This window comes from Schistocerca gregaria, chromosome 5 (assembly GCF_023897955.1).
Source record: "Schistocerca gregaria isolate iqSchGreg1 chromosome 5, iqSchGreg1.2, whole genome shotgun sequence".
NCBI classification, from domain to species: domain Eukaryota; kingdom Metazoa; phylum Arthropoda; class Insecta; order Orthoptera; family Acrididae; genus Schistocerca; species Schistocerca gregaria.
This window is the reverse complement of record NC_064924.1, coordinates 555,604,282-555,619,546: the sequence shown is the minus strand read 5'-3', so window position 1 is coordinate 555,619,546 and position 15,265 is coordinate 555,604,282. Positions and strand designations below refer to the sequence as shown.

General features: G+C 44.8%; 1 protein-coding gene across 1 annotated transcript in view; it reads left to right on the top strand.

The window, feature by feature from the left end:
• Window positions 1-353: 353 nt before the first annotated feature.
• The window catches only part of LOC126272703 (protein Wnt-5b-like), a 542,678-nt gene continuing 527,766 nt past the window's right edge, over window positions 354-15,265 (top strand). Inside the window, exon 1 of the mRNA XM_049975739.1 lies at window positions 354-499. Within this exon, the coding sequence (XP_049831696.1) occupies window positions 429-499 (71 nt within the window). The 5' untranslated portion in view covers window positions 354-428. The remainder of the gene's footprint in view (window positions 500-15,265) is intronic.

Here is a 15,265-nt window from a genome sequence, read left to right as displayed (position 1 = left end):
ACCCTAAAGATTTAGGATTCCTCTGAGACACGGGATTACCTTTTTCAAGGTTTTTTTAATTGGCGCAAACTTGTTTGTATTCGGTACACTCTGAAGTAGGATTACAGATGGGCGGGTTGTTATTAGGCGAAAGAAGATACGCGAGGCGTGGAGTGCAGTGTGTGTCGGCAGAGCGGGATGTTTATCCAGGGTGGGTCAGAGACTCCGCGGCTTATGGGAGGGGGGGGGGTTGCTACGGTTGGGTGGTGTGGGGGGGGGGGGGGAGTGTCGGCGCCCTTTGTGGTGTTCCCGTTTCCGGAGCGTGAGCGCGAGCGTGCGGGCGCTGCCAGGTGGGGGGTGAGGCCGCGCCGCGCCGACAGCCGAGCAGGCGGCCGGCCAGTGAGCCGCGCGCCGCCGCCGCCGCCGCACAGACGGACATGTAGAGCGAGATGCGGGCGCCGCCGCCGCTGCTCACCACGCTGCTGCTGCCGCTGCTGGCCGCCGCCGGCGCCTCCTGGCTGTGAGTACCCCCTGCACCCTGCACGTCTGCCGTTGTTTATATACAGTGCCGAATATCACAGGCGGCGCGCGTCTGCTTGCTGAAAGGCCACTCGCCCTGTACCGATTAAAGGCAGCGGCACGTATTTGTTTATTTACTCAACGAGTTCCGTGGGACCGTGCTGGTCAGACCTAGTTGTCATCGAACGACACTGTACGTAGTTTACAGAATGGCGATCAGAAAATTTGTAAACAAATTTGGGTTTTTAGAGTCCGCCTTTCGCAAAACACGCTGTATTTTGTATTCCTGTTTACCCACACATTTGTCGACACTTGATTTGTGGGGAACGATTTATTTCTGTAAAAAATATTAGAGAAAGTTTGCAGGGGTTTTTACTATTTATGGCTTAAAAACCATATCGAGTGCATTTTCTGTTTCTATTGCTCACCTGCGGCTACATAGTATAAGTGGATTTTTACAGTTTGAAACTTCCTGGCGGATTAAAAGTGTGTGCCGGATTGAGACTCGAACTCGGGACCTTTGTCTTCCGAGGGCAACTGCTGTAGCGGGATGTATTTGTTTATTTATTCATCGAGTTCCGTGGGACCGTGCTGGTCAGACCTAGTTGTCATCGAACGACACTGTACGTAGTTTACAGAATGGCGATCAGAAAATTTGTAAACAAATTTGGGTTTTTAGAGTCCGCCTTTCGCAAAACACGCTGTATTTTGTATTCCTGTTTACCCACACATTTGTCGACACTTGATTTGTGGGGAACGATTTATTTCTGTAAAAAATATTAGAGAAAGTTTGCAGGGGTTTTTACTATTTATGGCTTAAAAACCATATCGAGTGCATTTTCTGTTTCTATTGCTCACCTGCGGCTACATAGTATAAGTGGATTTTTACAGTTTGGCGGATTAAAAGTGTGTGCCGGATTGAGACTCGAACTCGGGACCTTTGTCTTCCGAGGGCAACTGGCGGATTAAAAGTGTGTGCCGGATTGAGACTCGAACTCGGGACCTTTGTCTTCCGAGGGCAACTGCTGTAGCGGGATGTATTTGTTTATTTATTCATCGAGTTCCGTGGGACCGTGCTGGTCAGACCTAGTTGTCATCGAACGACACTGTACGTAGTTTACAGAATGGCGATCAGAAAATTTGTAAACAAATTTGGGTTTTTAGAGTCCGCCTTTCGCGAAACACGCTGTATTTCATATTCCTGTTTACCCAGTCATTTGTCAACACTTTCAGGTTTTCTTCTGTGGGGAACGATTTATTACTGTAAAAAATATTAGACAAAGTTCGTAGAGGTTTTTACTGTTTATGGCTTAAAAACCATATCGAGTGCATTTTTTTTCTATTGCTCACCTGCGGCTACATTAATTGTCAAAGTGGATTTGTACAGTTTGAAACTTCCTGAAAGATTAAAACTGTGTGCCGGACAGAGACTCGAACTCGGTACCTTTGCCTTTGCCTTCCGCGGGCAAATGATGTACAAACTTTTTTTTTCTAAAAAAATCTCATTTTGCTCTATATTGGTCGATGAATTTGTTCGTGACGGACGTCCGATGACAGCCGTCAGCCGTTCAGGTTCTTTGTTGATCCGTTCACTCATGTTTTTATTACAGAGGGTAACTAACCCTCTTTCTTATATATATATATATATATATATATATATATATATATATATATATATATATATATATATATAAAGCCGTTCCTCTTCTGCTACATAAACAGCATAATAGGAACTCGTCCCCTTACGACATAAGTACGACATAACAATGCTCCATACTATAGCCCGCTGCGAATTTTTCGATGACTGTCGTCTCGATGCTGTGTTGTTTCCGTTGTTGTTCAATCTCGTAAAAAAAAGGGAACTGTAAAGGGGTGCTATGGGTATCTTTTCATGTCATCGATAATCCAGCTGCGTGGCAGATTATGGAATGCGCTCCAAAGAAAAATAGAAAAATATTGCCCGTATTTAGGATTCTTGACGATCGCACAATGTCGTTCGTTGAGGTAAGACCAGAAATCGGGTACTGTCTAAAAATGAGATAGAGCCAACAGCACCCGGTGTTCCCATAACCCTCTGAGCAAGCACGCTGAGCTACCCAAGCAAGACTTACACCCCGTCCTCACAGCTTTACTTCTGCCAGTACCTCGCCTCCTAGCATCCAAACTTTACAAAGCTCTCCTGTGAACCTTGCACAACTAGCACTCCTGAAAGAAAGGATATTGCGGAGACATGGCTTTGCCACAGCCTGGGGGATGTTTCATTCTGGAATTTCATTCTTGTACAGTTTGGCTTGCATTTATACCTTTTTACGGTTTGACAGCATCTTATCTGCAAAGACGTTGGAAGAATTTGTTTACAGCTTTTAATTTTGAACCACTTTCCCAGAGAACAACAGTGATGAATGATCTGTACTTACTTTTTCCGTCCTGTTCTGCATCTTTGGTGTGTTTGCAACAAAAGAATTAAACTGTTAATAAAACACGAAAAAAAATTGTGCGGGAATAAATGATATATGACACATTACAGGGAAAATTTCCGAACCACTGCAAAGATTTCCTGCACAGAATAAGTGTGTGCCGCAAGGAAACCTTTCAATTTGCATTTGAATACTTGTGGTTTCTAGCTACATTTTATCAGTTCTTCTGGAAGCGTACTGAAAATGAAACCTGCTGAATAGCGCACACCTTTAAGTACAATACTTGGGGAAGTGTTGTCCAGGTGTATATCGTTTTTCCGTCTGCTTCTCACTGAATTAATGTTTCCGTTTCTTCTGAGTGAGTCACTCTTGTCAGCAGCAAATCCCGTGATGGAATCTGTGTACGGGGGTGGCAGAGTTGGGCTTCCCAGACACCTGAACAACGCTTCTCACGAAGTTCGCCAACTGACGCAGTACAGTCGAACCGCCCTCTTCTGCGCCAAGAATATTCTTGGCGAGTCCACAGAATTTCTCGAAAACATAACATCATATGAGGCCAGCGTTGTGTTGACGGCTGGTGCGCTTTTTGGTGTATCGGCTGAGCAATTCATTACTTACGACTGATAAATCCAATGGGTAATGCTTTGTTGACCAATGATTAAACCTGCACCATTTTGTTCATGGTTGTAGCTGTGGTTCCACTGGGCCTCTAAACTTCTTGCCCAAAAAAGATATTGACTTTTTATAAAGGCCAGTTTAGTCTTTTAAGCTACTGTCTAGTGATACTTGCGCCTGCATGGGTGTCGACAAGGTTTGTGTACAGACCAACAGAACTGAAAAATTGGTCCGTACAGAAATGTTGACGTAGATGAGTGTGCAAATATCACTTGACAGTACTTTAAAAGCTGAAGCAGTTCCTTTTTAACTGTTCATAAATTTATAATTTTGACGATAAGTCTACAGGTTTCAAGGAATCAAATTCTTAGAAGCTATGGAATCCAGCTTAAAGAAAATAATAACTGCGTCAGTTGCCGATGTAAACTTGGCACAGGAACGACAGTAAAATCTGTTGGGAGGGGGAGCTTGTTGAAAGTTATTTAAAATAAAAATGTTTCACTTTCATCCGCTACATATTCCGATGGTTAACCGTCATAATCAGGTGCAAGACTTCTCTTACATAGTAGTTCTTAATGTTAAGAAGAAACTGCACGCGGTCCTCTCGGCCTGATAGCGTGAATTCATTTCTTAACGTTTATCATTGGTGGTTCCATGCAGCAGCATCTGCCGTCTGCGGTGGCCGAGAGGCTGAAGTGCCGCTAAGAACGAAGATGCCTTCCACCTGACGGTGATGATGGTTAATCTTCGAAACGCTTAGTGGATGAAATAAAACTTTGTAACAGACGCTGAATCATTTATTTTTTTTCACAGACGAACGTATTACGGCTTCACTAGGTGACTTGCCTTAGAAACGAAAGTAAAAGTGCGCGGAAGATAATTAATTATACCACGTTTGAAAACACTTCGTACATTTTGCTGGTATGTTCAATACACAGATATGCTATTAGATTACATGAATGATAATAGAACGGGTAAAGCGACGATTTTTGTTATCCATGTACACAACGTATGCTACTGCTGAAGATATAGCAGGAAACAATTTTTATGATTGTTATTGTGTATGTATTTATTGGTTACCAGTGAAAGAGAGTCAAATGAAAAATAAAATGACAAATCTAGTCACTAGTCTTTTAAAAAGAAACCGCGGCATCGGTTTATACCGTGAGCACTTCTCATTGGGATGTAAATGTGTTCGTGTGAATGGTGTAATGCTCCTTTTCATTGTAGTTTCCACCTATCTGTTAGTCACTCGCAGACACTGCACACTTACTGTTTAGGTGTCAACGAAGAAGCGGCTGCAAGCCATTCACAGATGTGTGGTTCCATTGTAATGAATTCCCTCTGAGATAAGCTGAAGGGCTGGTGCTGAAACTTGGTTTCGAAAAATGCATTAGACGTGATAATAATAATAATAATAATATCAATTTCGTATGGCCCAGTGGCCTGGTGCAGATCTTTGTGTTGGACGTGTCCCTAACCTATGCCAGGTATCCAACAGGAGGAAGCGGACCTATCGTTCAATGTTGAATCCGAACCACGTTCCGTTGCTGGCGACTCCTCGCATCATTGAACTATGAAAGCTAAGTTGAAATGCACACTGAAAAATCCGTTGTTCGACCGGAATTCGATCCCGCGATCTTCGGTTTCTAGGCAGAGGCACGCGCGTTTTACCGCTAGGCCATCAGTGGCAATGCATTCGAGGTTAATAAAACATTATTTTAAACATAGTTGAATGTAAACAATGTTTTGTACCATGTGTGAAACATACAATTGACGAACTACAGGCAACAGTTCAGATTACGAGCAGAGACTAAATGAAACTGTGTCACCGAAAACATAAAATCTGTTTGTGACGACTGACTTCAGATAGTCTGCAGTCAACCCATGCACCAAAGTTCTTCTTATCTGCTCTAATTACATTAATAATGGTTCTATAATGACTTCAATATTATCTGATGGAATCACTTTTGTAACGGAAGCCTCTTAATACACCGAGCACTATACATTAAGGCAGGCAAAAGAAAAATACTGTTGTGTTCCACGTCCGTATTTGTTTGTGCCCAGTATATAAAAATACGTAGAGCACCCGCAACTTTCTCAAATCAGAAAATGAGTAAGGTTTAAAAAGTGTACTGTTGTGTCTGCCATCAGTTTTCCTGTTGACAGAGACACTACTGAAGAACTAGATTTTCACCATTCCTAGACGACTGTTTGCTGTTAATCGTGGTTGCTTCTGGGTCCCTAAAACACATGCAAATGAGGAAGTAAAACCAGCTTCATGTGGACAGATGGTGTGTAAATCACTTTTCTCTTACATGCGCTGTGTCGCGTAAGTGGGCTGTTAGGCAGGCGAAGTATCGCATTACAAAGACTCCACTGTAGATTCCCGATTCGCATGGTGAATGCTCGGTTCGAGTCACTTTTAATTACTGTTAGGGACCGCTGTAAGCAGATGGGGCGAAACTTCACACTCATTATCGACTGTATGGGATCCTTCTTGCATTACTGGGCATGATACTTCCACACTTCCACTCATAAGGCAATCTCAAGTTTTTACAGTTAATTTCAGGTCAGATCGTTGCAGAATCTCTAAAAATACTCTTGATTTTCTGAGAATGTTATTTAGGAAACGATTGGAGGGGCACATTGTCTAAGATACTTCACACCTGATCGGGAAAGGGGGATTTCGAACACACTATTCTCTGAATGACTTCAGTCGAATACCTCAGCAAGGCTGTAGCCCTTTCTTTGATCACTCATGTCCACCTGAGAGTTACGTCTGCCTCTGATTGTATTCTTGGGGGGGGGGGGGATTTAACCTTAAAGAAACAAAATGGTTCAAATGGCTCTGATCACTATGGGACTTAACATCTGTGGTCATCAGTCCCCGAGAACTTAGAACTACTTAAACCTAACTAAACTAAGAACATCACACACATCCATGCCCGAGGCAGGATTCGAACCTGCGACCGTAGCGGTCACGCGGTTCCAGACTGAAGCTCCTAGAACCGCACGACCACACCGGCCGGCGTTAAAGAAACCGTAGCAGCATTTACGTAAAGTGATTTTGAAAAAAAAAAAAATTAAATGTGGATTGCCCCTGACTTGCCCTGGTTCTGGTGTCTTAAGCAATGCGAGATTTTGAGAGAAAAAGGAAATGACGTGATTTACAAATAGAAAGAGCAAGAATCGCAAATTAGTGAAGACAAGAGCGTATGCTTTACTGTTTGACAGAGGGAAAGTGTCTATAAGCGTTAAGTTTGGCGGAACCGTTAAGAGACTTCTTCTTTCTAAAAGCATCTCGGCAGAGTGCCGGGAAGCTTGTCCCATCAGCTTGTTCCCTATGGACCCCACTATACAAGGAAACGAGATACGTTGACGGTGCTTACTTTAGTAAGTTTAATACTTCAACCGCGTGTGCTTGTAGGGTGTCACTCGACAGCTCTACCGAAGGCTGCGTAGAAACTGTCTTCGCTGTTATTTGGCCGGCGTAGAGTTCCTCATCACCAGGCTTTGCGCCCCTCGTCCAAACCTCTCCATAGTGTATTTGCAGCAAGGGCACGTGAGAGTGTTGACTGCGGTCCGTACTTCGAATGTGGAACGTCGAACTTGGCTGCTCTCTAGCTGCTACATGTCAGCAGCAGGCTACAGAGCAGCAACAGGTTTCTTCTTCTCTCTTCTCCGTCTTATGATTGTCAACAGCGCAGACGTGACAATAAACTGTCACCTACACTGCACACACGTCGGGAAGGGAAGATGCCACTGTGTGCGCAGGGAAGGGAAGCCTTTAGAACTAGGCCGCGGATCATCCCTGTAGCGCTCTCCCAGCCAACGGTGACTTTTATGTTACTGATTATCGGACTCAGTTAGGATGAATACAGGACTATGTCGGACAAACGTCCTTAGTAGGAATTACGGAATATGTATCTTACGTACCGAAACTACGGACTGACAGTGTAAGTAAGGCCTTCTGATATCAATCCCTTCGTCGTCGTTTTCGTCATCATCGTCTTTTATTTACACTCATTACGTATTTACGTCTTTTTAGAAGTGTTAAATCACAGTGAGACGAAAAAGCAGAGGTATATAGTGTGGAGTGTGGCAGCTGCAGAGCTGTACAGAAAACTCTGAAGGGACGGAGCCAGATGTTTGGTACGCTTTCTGCTCCTGAGCCTAGTATCAGATAGGACCGTCGAGGAGAGCGGACAGCTTACCAAGTAGGTGTGTGCGAATCCGTGTTGGGAACAAACAGTTGTCTAAAGTTCTTCTCGAGTTTGCAGTTCTCTTACTGCTGTGTGCCAGTAGTGAATGAATTCTCATTTAAACCAGAGGTACAATTACCGAATGAGTAGAAAATCAGCAGGTATTATCATTATATCTTTGACTGTGATTTCTTGCAACGGATTTAGCTAAAAAAAAGTCTGTGTTAACTTTAGCGAATTTTACCACTACATCTACATCTACATGGTTACTCTGCAATTCACACTTAAGATTAGATTAGATTAGTACTTGTTCCATAGATCATGAGTACGACACTTCGTAATGATGTGGAACGCGTCAGGTTAATAAAAGGTGTCTACACAAGATATTAAATTACACAAAATATTACGTGACACTTAATATTTTTAATATTTTTTTGTAGGGGTTGGGGAAATTACCCACTTACTATATCCAAAAATTCATCTAATGAGTAGAAGGAGTTGCCACTAAGAAATTCTTTTAATTTCCTTTTCAATGCTATATGACTATCTGTCAGACTTTCGATGCTATAAGTTCCTGGCAGAGGGTTCATCGAACCATTTTCATACTACTTCTCTATCATTCCACTCTTGAATGGCGCGTGGGAAAAAGGAACACCTAAATCTTTCCGTTCGAGCTCTGATTTCTCTTATTTTATTATGATGATCATTTCCTTCTACGTAGGTGGGTGTCAACAAAATATTTTCTCATTTGGAGGAGAAAATTGGTGATTGAAATTTCGTAAATAGATCTCGCCGCAAAGAAAACCGCCTCTGTTTCAGTGACTGCCACCCCAACTCGCGTATCATATCAGTGACACTCTCAGCCCTGTTGCGCGATAACACGAAACGGGCTGTCCATCTTTGCACTTTTTCGATGTCCTCCGTCAATCTTACCTGGTAAGGATCCCATACTGCGCAGCAATATTCCAGCAGAGGACGGACAAGTGTAATGTAGGCTGTCTCTTTAGTGTTTTTGTCGCATCTTCTAAGTGTTGTAGATACAAAATTTCCTGAGGGACAGAAGTTGTCTCATACCCTTTCCTTTTTCGAGCAATGGTCCAACTAACTGAGCCACTCAGTCGCGAATAACGACCAGCCTTTACAGCTTCAATTCCGCCAGTACTTTCCACAGAGGAAATATTTGCCGGCCAAAGGGAAGGGTCCGATTTGTATATTTCAAACGTAACGAGAAATTCCTACACCACCTTCACTTTTCACTTCTAGACTTGGGTCTTCAACAATAGTCTAGAGCAGGGTTTTTCAAACTTTTCCTTTGACGGAACACTTGACAATCCTGGTACTTTGGTAGAATACGCAGTTTATTTGGAAGATTAACCAAGTTTTTAAAAAGTGAGAAAAGCTTGTTTTATTCAGTAATTACTTCAATTTTACAGCATAACTATCAACACAGAAATCATAATAAAACTAAAAAAGTAATTAATGACGTCAAAAATGCCAAAAAAGAAAAACCGGCATATTATTAATAGTTACTCGCGGAAAACTTACTCACTCCTCGAGGAACACAGTTTGGGAAACCTTGGTGTTGTGGGAAAAAGTCAAATATCTGCAGCGATTCACCGATACCGCTGCGGCCCTTCCGGTTGCCATCCGAGATTTCAAGTGAGGTACAGCAGCACTGGTCTGGAACTGCTTTCTTTTGACGAATATATTCCATCCCTTACTTTCAAGGGAAATTTCTCCAAAAACTCAGAGAAGAAGTTCTGCCGCACTTACAATTAAAACACAGCCAATTTCGATCAGCATTCTCAGGTAACATGTCTGAGAATGGAGCGCTTGCTTATATGACGTCTTTCTTGGAGAATAATACGTAATAAAACCAATTAACGCGGTTCATTTCTCCCTGGAAGACACTATTGAACGATCTGATGGTGTTGTTCAAATGGCTCTGAGCACTATGGGACTTAACTTCTGACGTCATCAGGTCCCCTAGAACTTAGAACTACTTAAAACTACTAACTTAAGGACATCACACACATCCTTGCCCGAGGCAGGATTCGAACCTGCGACCGTAGCGGTCGCGCGGTTGCAGACTGTAGCGCCTAGAACCGCTGGGCCATCCCGAACGGCGATGGTGTTGTTACTACAGTGGATTCTTATCCGTGAGGATCGCAGTTCAAACTCTAGTGTGGCCACCGAAATTTAGGTTCTTTATGATTTAATTATGCTGCTTAAAGCAAATGGCAGGATCGACCGATTTCCTTCTATGTCCCTACCTAGCCTGACTATTGTTCTGCTTCTAACGATACGGTCGCCAATATGACGTTAAACAGAATTTTTCCTTAATTCTTCTTCTCTTGCAGGACGCTATATGGAGAGACTGGGGGTCAGTATTAATATCGTCCATCCGACGGAGCACACACCAACGAAATTACGCAGGCACGAACCCAGGGCTGCCAGGAAAGAGTGTTGTTACTGGCTATGCCCCTCCCTCACCCTCTTAACTTGCCGCAAATGCCTACGGTTTGAATAAGAGAACAATAAAATGTATAAAATAGCGACCTGCCCTGGCTTTGCCTGGGCAGCACTAACAGGGGAATCTCTGCAGCTCGTCTCCCGCCTCTGAGATTTAGTGATAAGATGGCGCTGTGTTGCGTCCGTCAAAAACTGTGGTCTGACGGAGCTTTGAACGCGAATCTGCCGCTTTACAGTCCGTCACCGTGAGCACACAGCCACGACACCTTAGTTCTTGTAATACATGTGTTTTTTCACAAATTGAGCCTGTACCGTTCACTGTTTCTAGTCTGCTTCTTTTTTCACAATTCAGTACACCTTCTTCCTGTTTTCGTGCTTGATTTGTGTTCAGTTCTTGATGGGATGTCCACTGGGCCATTTTACGACTAAATCTGAGGGGCGTGTGGGGGGTGGGGGGACGGGGGGGGGGGGGGGGGGGCGGGTGCGATGGTGAGTTTCCCTTGTAACTACCTACGGCCGAACAGCTTGTCTGGAGTGGAGTGGTAATTTTGTTTACGTGCCACTGAGTGGAGTTATGATAAAATTCAGAGAAAAACCTTAGGTAACTACAGGGTGTTTCAAAAATGACCGGTATATTTGAAACGGCAATAAAAACTAAACGAGCAGCGATAGAAATACATCGTTTGTTGCAATATGCTTGGGACAACAGTACATTTTCAGGCAGACAAACTTTCGAAATTACAGTAGTTACAATTGTCAACAACAGATGGCGCTGCAAGTGATGTGAAAGATATAGAAGACAACGCAGTCTGAGGGTGCGCCATTCTGTACGTCGTCTTTCTGCTGTAAGCGTGTGCTGTTCACAACGTGCAAGTGTGCTGTGGACAACATGGTTTATTCCTTAGAACAGAGGATTTTTCTGGTGTTGGAATTCCACCGCCTACAACACAGTGTTGTTGCAATAAGACGAAGTTTTCAACGGAAGTTTAATGTAACCAAAGGACCGAAAAGCGATACAATAAAGGATCTGTTAGAAAAATTTCAACGGACTGGGAACGTGACGGATGAACGTGCTGGAAAGGTAGGGCGACCGCGTACGGCAACCACAGAGGGCAACGCGCAGCTAGTGCAGCAGGTGCAGTCTTTAACACTGGTGGAATGCCACGACAGCGTGGATGTGAACCGTATGTGCAGTTGACGGACTTTGAGCGAGGGCGTATAGTGGGCATGCGGGAGGCCGGGTGGACGTACCGCCGAATTGCTCAACACGTGGGGCGTGAGGTCTCCACAGTACATCGATGTTATCGCTAGTGGTCGGCGGAAGGTGCACGTGCCCGTCGACCTGGGACTGGACCGCAGCGACGCACGGATGCACGCCACGACCGTAGGGTCCTACGCAGTGCCGTAGGGGACCGCACCGCCACTTACCAGCAAATTAGGGACACTGTTGCTCCTGGGGTATCGGCGAGGACCATTCGCAACCGTCTCCATGAAGCTGGGCTACGGTCCCGCACACCGTTAGGCCGTCTTCCGCTCATGCCCCAACATCGTGCAGCCCGCCTCCAGTGGTGTCGCGACAGGCGTGAATGGAGGGACGAATGGAGACGTGTCGTCTTCAGCGATGAGAGTCGCTTCTGCCTTGGTGCCAATGATGGTCGTATGCGTGTTTGGCGCCGTGCAGGTGAGCGCCACAATCAGGACTGCATACGACCGAGGCACATAGGGCCAACACCTGGCATCATGGTGTGGGGAGCGATCTCCTACACTGGCCGTACACCTCTGGTGATCGTCGAGAGGACACTGAATAGTGCACGGTACATCCAAACCGTCATCGAACCCATCGTTCTACCATTCCTAGACTGGCAAGGGAACTTGCTGTTCCAACAGGACAATGCACGTCCACATGTATCCCGTGCCACCCAACGTGCTCTAGAAGGTGTAAGTCAACTACCCTGGCCAGCAAGATCTGCGGATCTGTCCCCCATTGAGCATGTTTGGGACTGGATGAAACGTCGTCTCAAGTGGTCTGCACGTCCAGCCCGAACGCTGGTCCAACTGAGGCGCCAGGTGGAAATGGCATGGCAAGCCGTTCCACAGTACTACGTCCAGCATCTCTACGATCGTCTCCATGGGAGAATAGCAGCCTGCATTGCTGCGAAAGGTGGATATACACTGTACTAGTGCCGACATTGTGCATGCTCTGTTGCCTGTGTCTATGTGCCTGTGGTTCTGTCAGTGTGATCATGTGATGTATCTGACCCCAGGAATGTGTCAATAAAGTTTCCCCTTCCTGGGACAATGAATTCACGGTGTTCTTATTTCAATTTCCAGAAGTGTATTTTCCTCTCCCATCTTCTCAATAGCTCTTCTTCTGCTACAGTCATTGTTATGTATCTGAACCACACATTGCCACCAGTCTTATGTCCGTTCGATTGACAGTCACCTTCGATTTTCTGGTCAGGCTACATGACTGAAGGATCTTGATCACGGCAAGCTCTATTTCTTGCAGCAATCCTACATTTTATTTCTTCTCTTAGTCTCCCATCATCCATAACAAGCACTCCCAGGTATTGGAACTTCTCATATCTCTCATAATTGCCACTGTTCAACTTAACATATTTCTCTTTAACATCAACATTTTTCCTGGAAGCAAAGAGATACTGTGTTTTTGTGTTGTTTACTACAAGTTCCAACTGTTCTGCCTTCTTTTCGAGTCTCCCAAATCCCTCTTCCATTTCTGTTAAACTTCTAGACAACATACTCACATCATCAGCATAAGCTAGATTTTGGTGCATACAGTTAAACAGAGTGCCACCACGGTTATCAATCTCCACCCTTCATATTACTCTCTCCAACACTATGTTCAAGAGTAGCGTGGATAATGCATTACCCTGTATTAACCCTTGGTTGACCTCAAATTCTTTACAAAGTTTTCCTTCTACTTTTACCTGGCATTTTGTGCTGGTGAGGGCCATTTGTACCAGTCTGATAGGTTTACTTGGGAATTCCATCACCATTAAGGTGTCATGTAACTTTTTCCTTTTAACACTATCATAGGTTTGTTCAAAGTTTACAAAAAGCTGGTGAACACCCACATTATACGAGGTGCATTCAAGTTCTAAGGCCTCCGATTTTTTCCGGACTGTAAAGAGATAGAAACATGCGCATTGTTTTAAAATGAGGCCGCGTTCATTGTCAATACGTCGCAGAGATGGCAGCACCGTACGGCAGATGGAATTTTACCGCCAGCGGCGAGAAAGAGAACTGTTTTAAATACTTAAAATGGCGACGTTTTCCTTTCTTGAACAGCGTGCAATCATTCGTTTTCTGAATTTACGTGGTGTGAAACCAATTGAAATTCATCGACAGTTGAAGGAGACATGTGGTGATGGAGTTACGGATGTGTCGAAAGTGCGTTCGTGGGTGCGACAGTTTAATGAAGGCAGTACATCATGTGACAACAAACCGAAACAACTTCGGACTCGCACAAGCCAGTCTGACGACATGATCGAGAAAGTGGAGAGAATTGTTTTGGGGGATCGCCGAGTCACTGTTGAACGGATCGCCTCCAGAGTTGGCATTTCTGTGTGTTCTGTGCACACAGTCTTGCATGATGACCTGAAAATGCGAAAAGTGTCATCCAGGTGGGCGCCACGAATGCTGACGGACGACCACATGGCTGCGCGTGTGGCATGTTGCCAAGCAATGTTGACGCGCAACGACAGCATGAATGGGACTTTCTGTTCGTCGGTTGTAACAATGGATGAGACGTGGATGCCATTATTCAATCCAGAAACAAAGCGCCAGTCAGCTCAATGGAAGCACACAGATTCACCGCCACCAAAAAAATTTCGGGTAACCGCCGGTGCTGAAAAAATGATGGTGTCCATGTTCTGGGACAGCGAGGGCGTAATCCTTACCCATTGCGTTCCAAAGGGCACTACGGTAACAGGTGCATCCTACGAAAATGTTTTGAAGAACAAATTCCTTCCTGCACTGCAACGAAAACGTCCGGTAAGGCCTGCGCGTTTGCTGTTTCACCAAGACAACGCACCCGCACATCGAGCTAACGTTACGCAACAGTTTCTTCGTGACAACAACTTTGAAGTGATTCTTCATGCTCCCTACTCACCTGACCTGGCTCCTAGTGACTTTTGGCTTTTTCCAACAATGAAAGACACTCTCCGTGGCCGCACATTCACCAGCCGTGCTGTTGTTGCCTCAGCGATTTTCGCCGGCCGCGGTGGTCTCGCGGTTAAGGCGCTCAGTCCGGAATCGCGCGACTGCTGCGGTCGCAGGTTCGAATCCTGCCTCGGGCATGGATGTGTGTGATGTCCTTAGGTTAGTTAGGTTTAAGTAGTTCTAAGTTCTAGGGGACTGATGACCACAGATGTTAAGTCCCATAGTGCTCAGAGCCATTTGAACCATCAGCGATTTTCCAGTGGTCAAATCAGACTCCTAAAGAAGCCTTCGCCGCTGCCATGGAATCATGGCGTCAGCGTTGTGAAAAATGTGTACGTCTGCAGGGCGATTACGTCGAGAAGTAACGCCAGTTTCATCGATTTCGGGTGAGTAGTTAATTAGAAAAATAATCGGAGGCCTTAGAACTTGAATGCACCTCGTAGATGCATAGATATTTGAATACAAAAATGATAACAACAAAAAGTACGCCTGCTTAGGTAGGTGGTAACGTGCTCGCCTCCCTTGCAAGGAGGCCCGGGTCCGACTCCGGGCCGGGATGGAGATTTTCTCCGCTCTGGGACAGGCTGTTCTGCTGTCATCATCATTTCATCCTCATCAACGGCGCGGAAGTCGCCCAAAGTGACGTCGACTGAAATAAGACTTGCACTTGGTGGCCGAACTTCCCCGGATGGGGCCTCCCGGCCAACGGTGCCATACGCTCATTTCGTTTCGTTTCAACAGTATAAACATAAAAATGCACCAAAATTCAGAGAAACCCAAGTAGGCAAAATAGAGCGAATAAGTATACTTAAATATCTTATACAATAGAATGGACTAGAAAAAATATTCAAATGTGTGTGAAATCTTATGGGAATT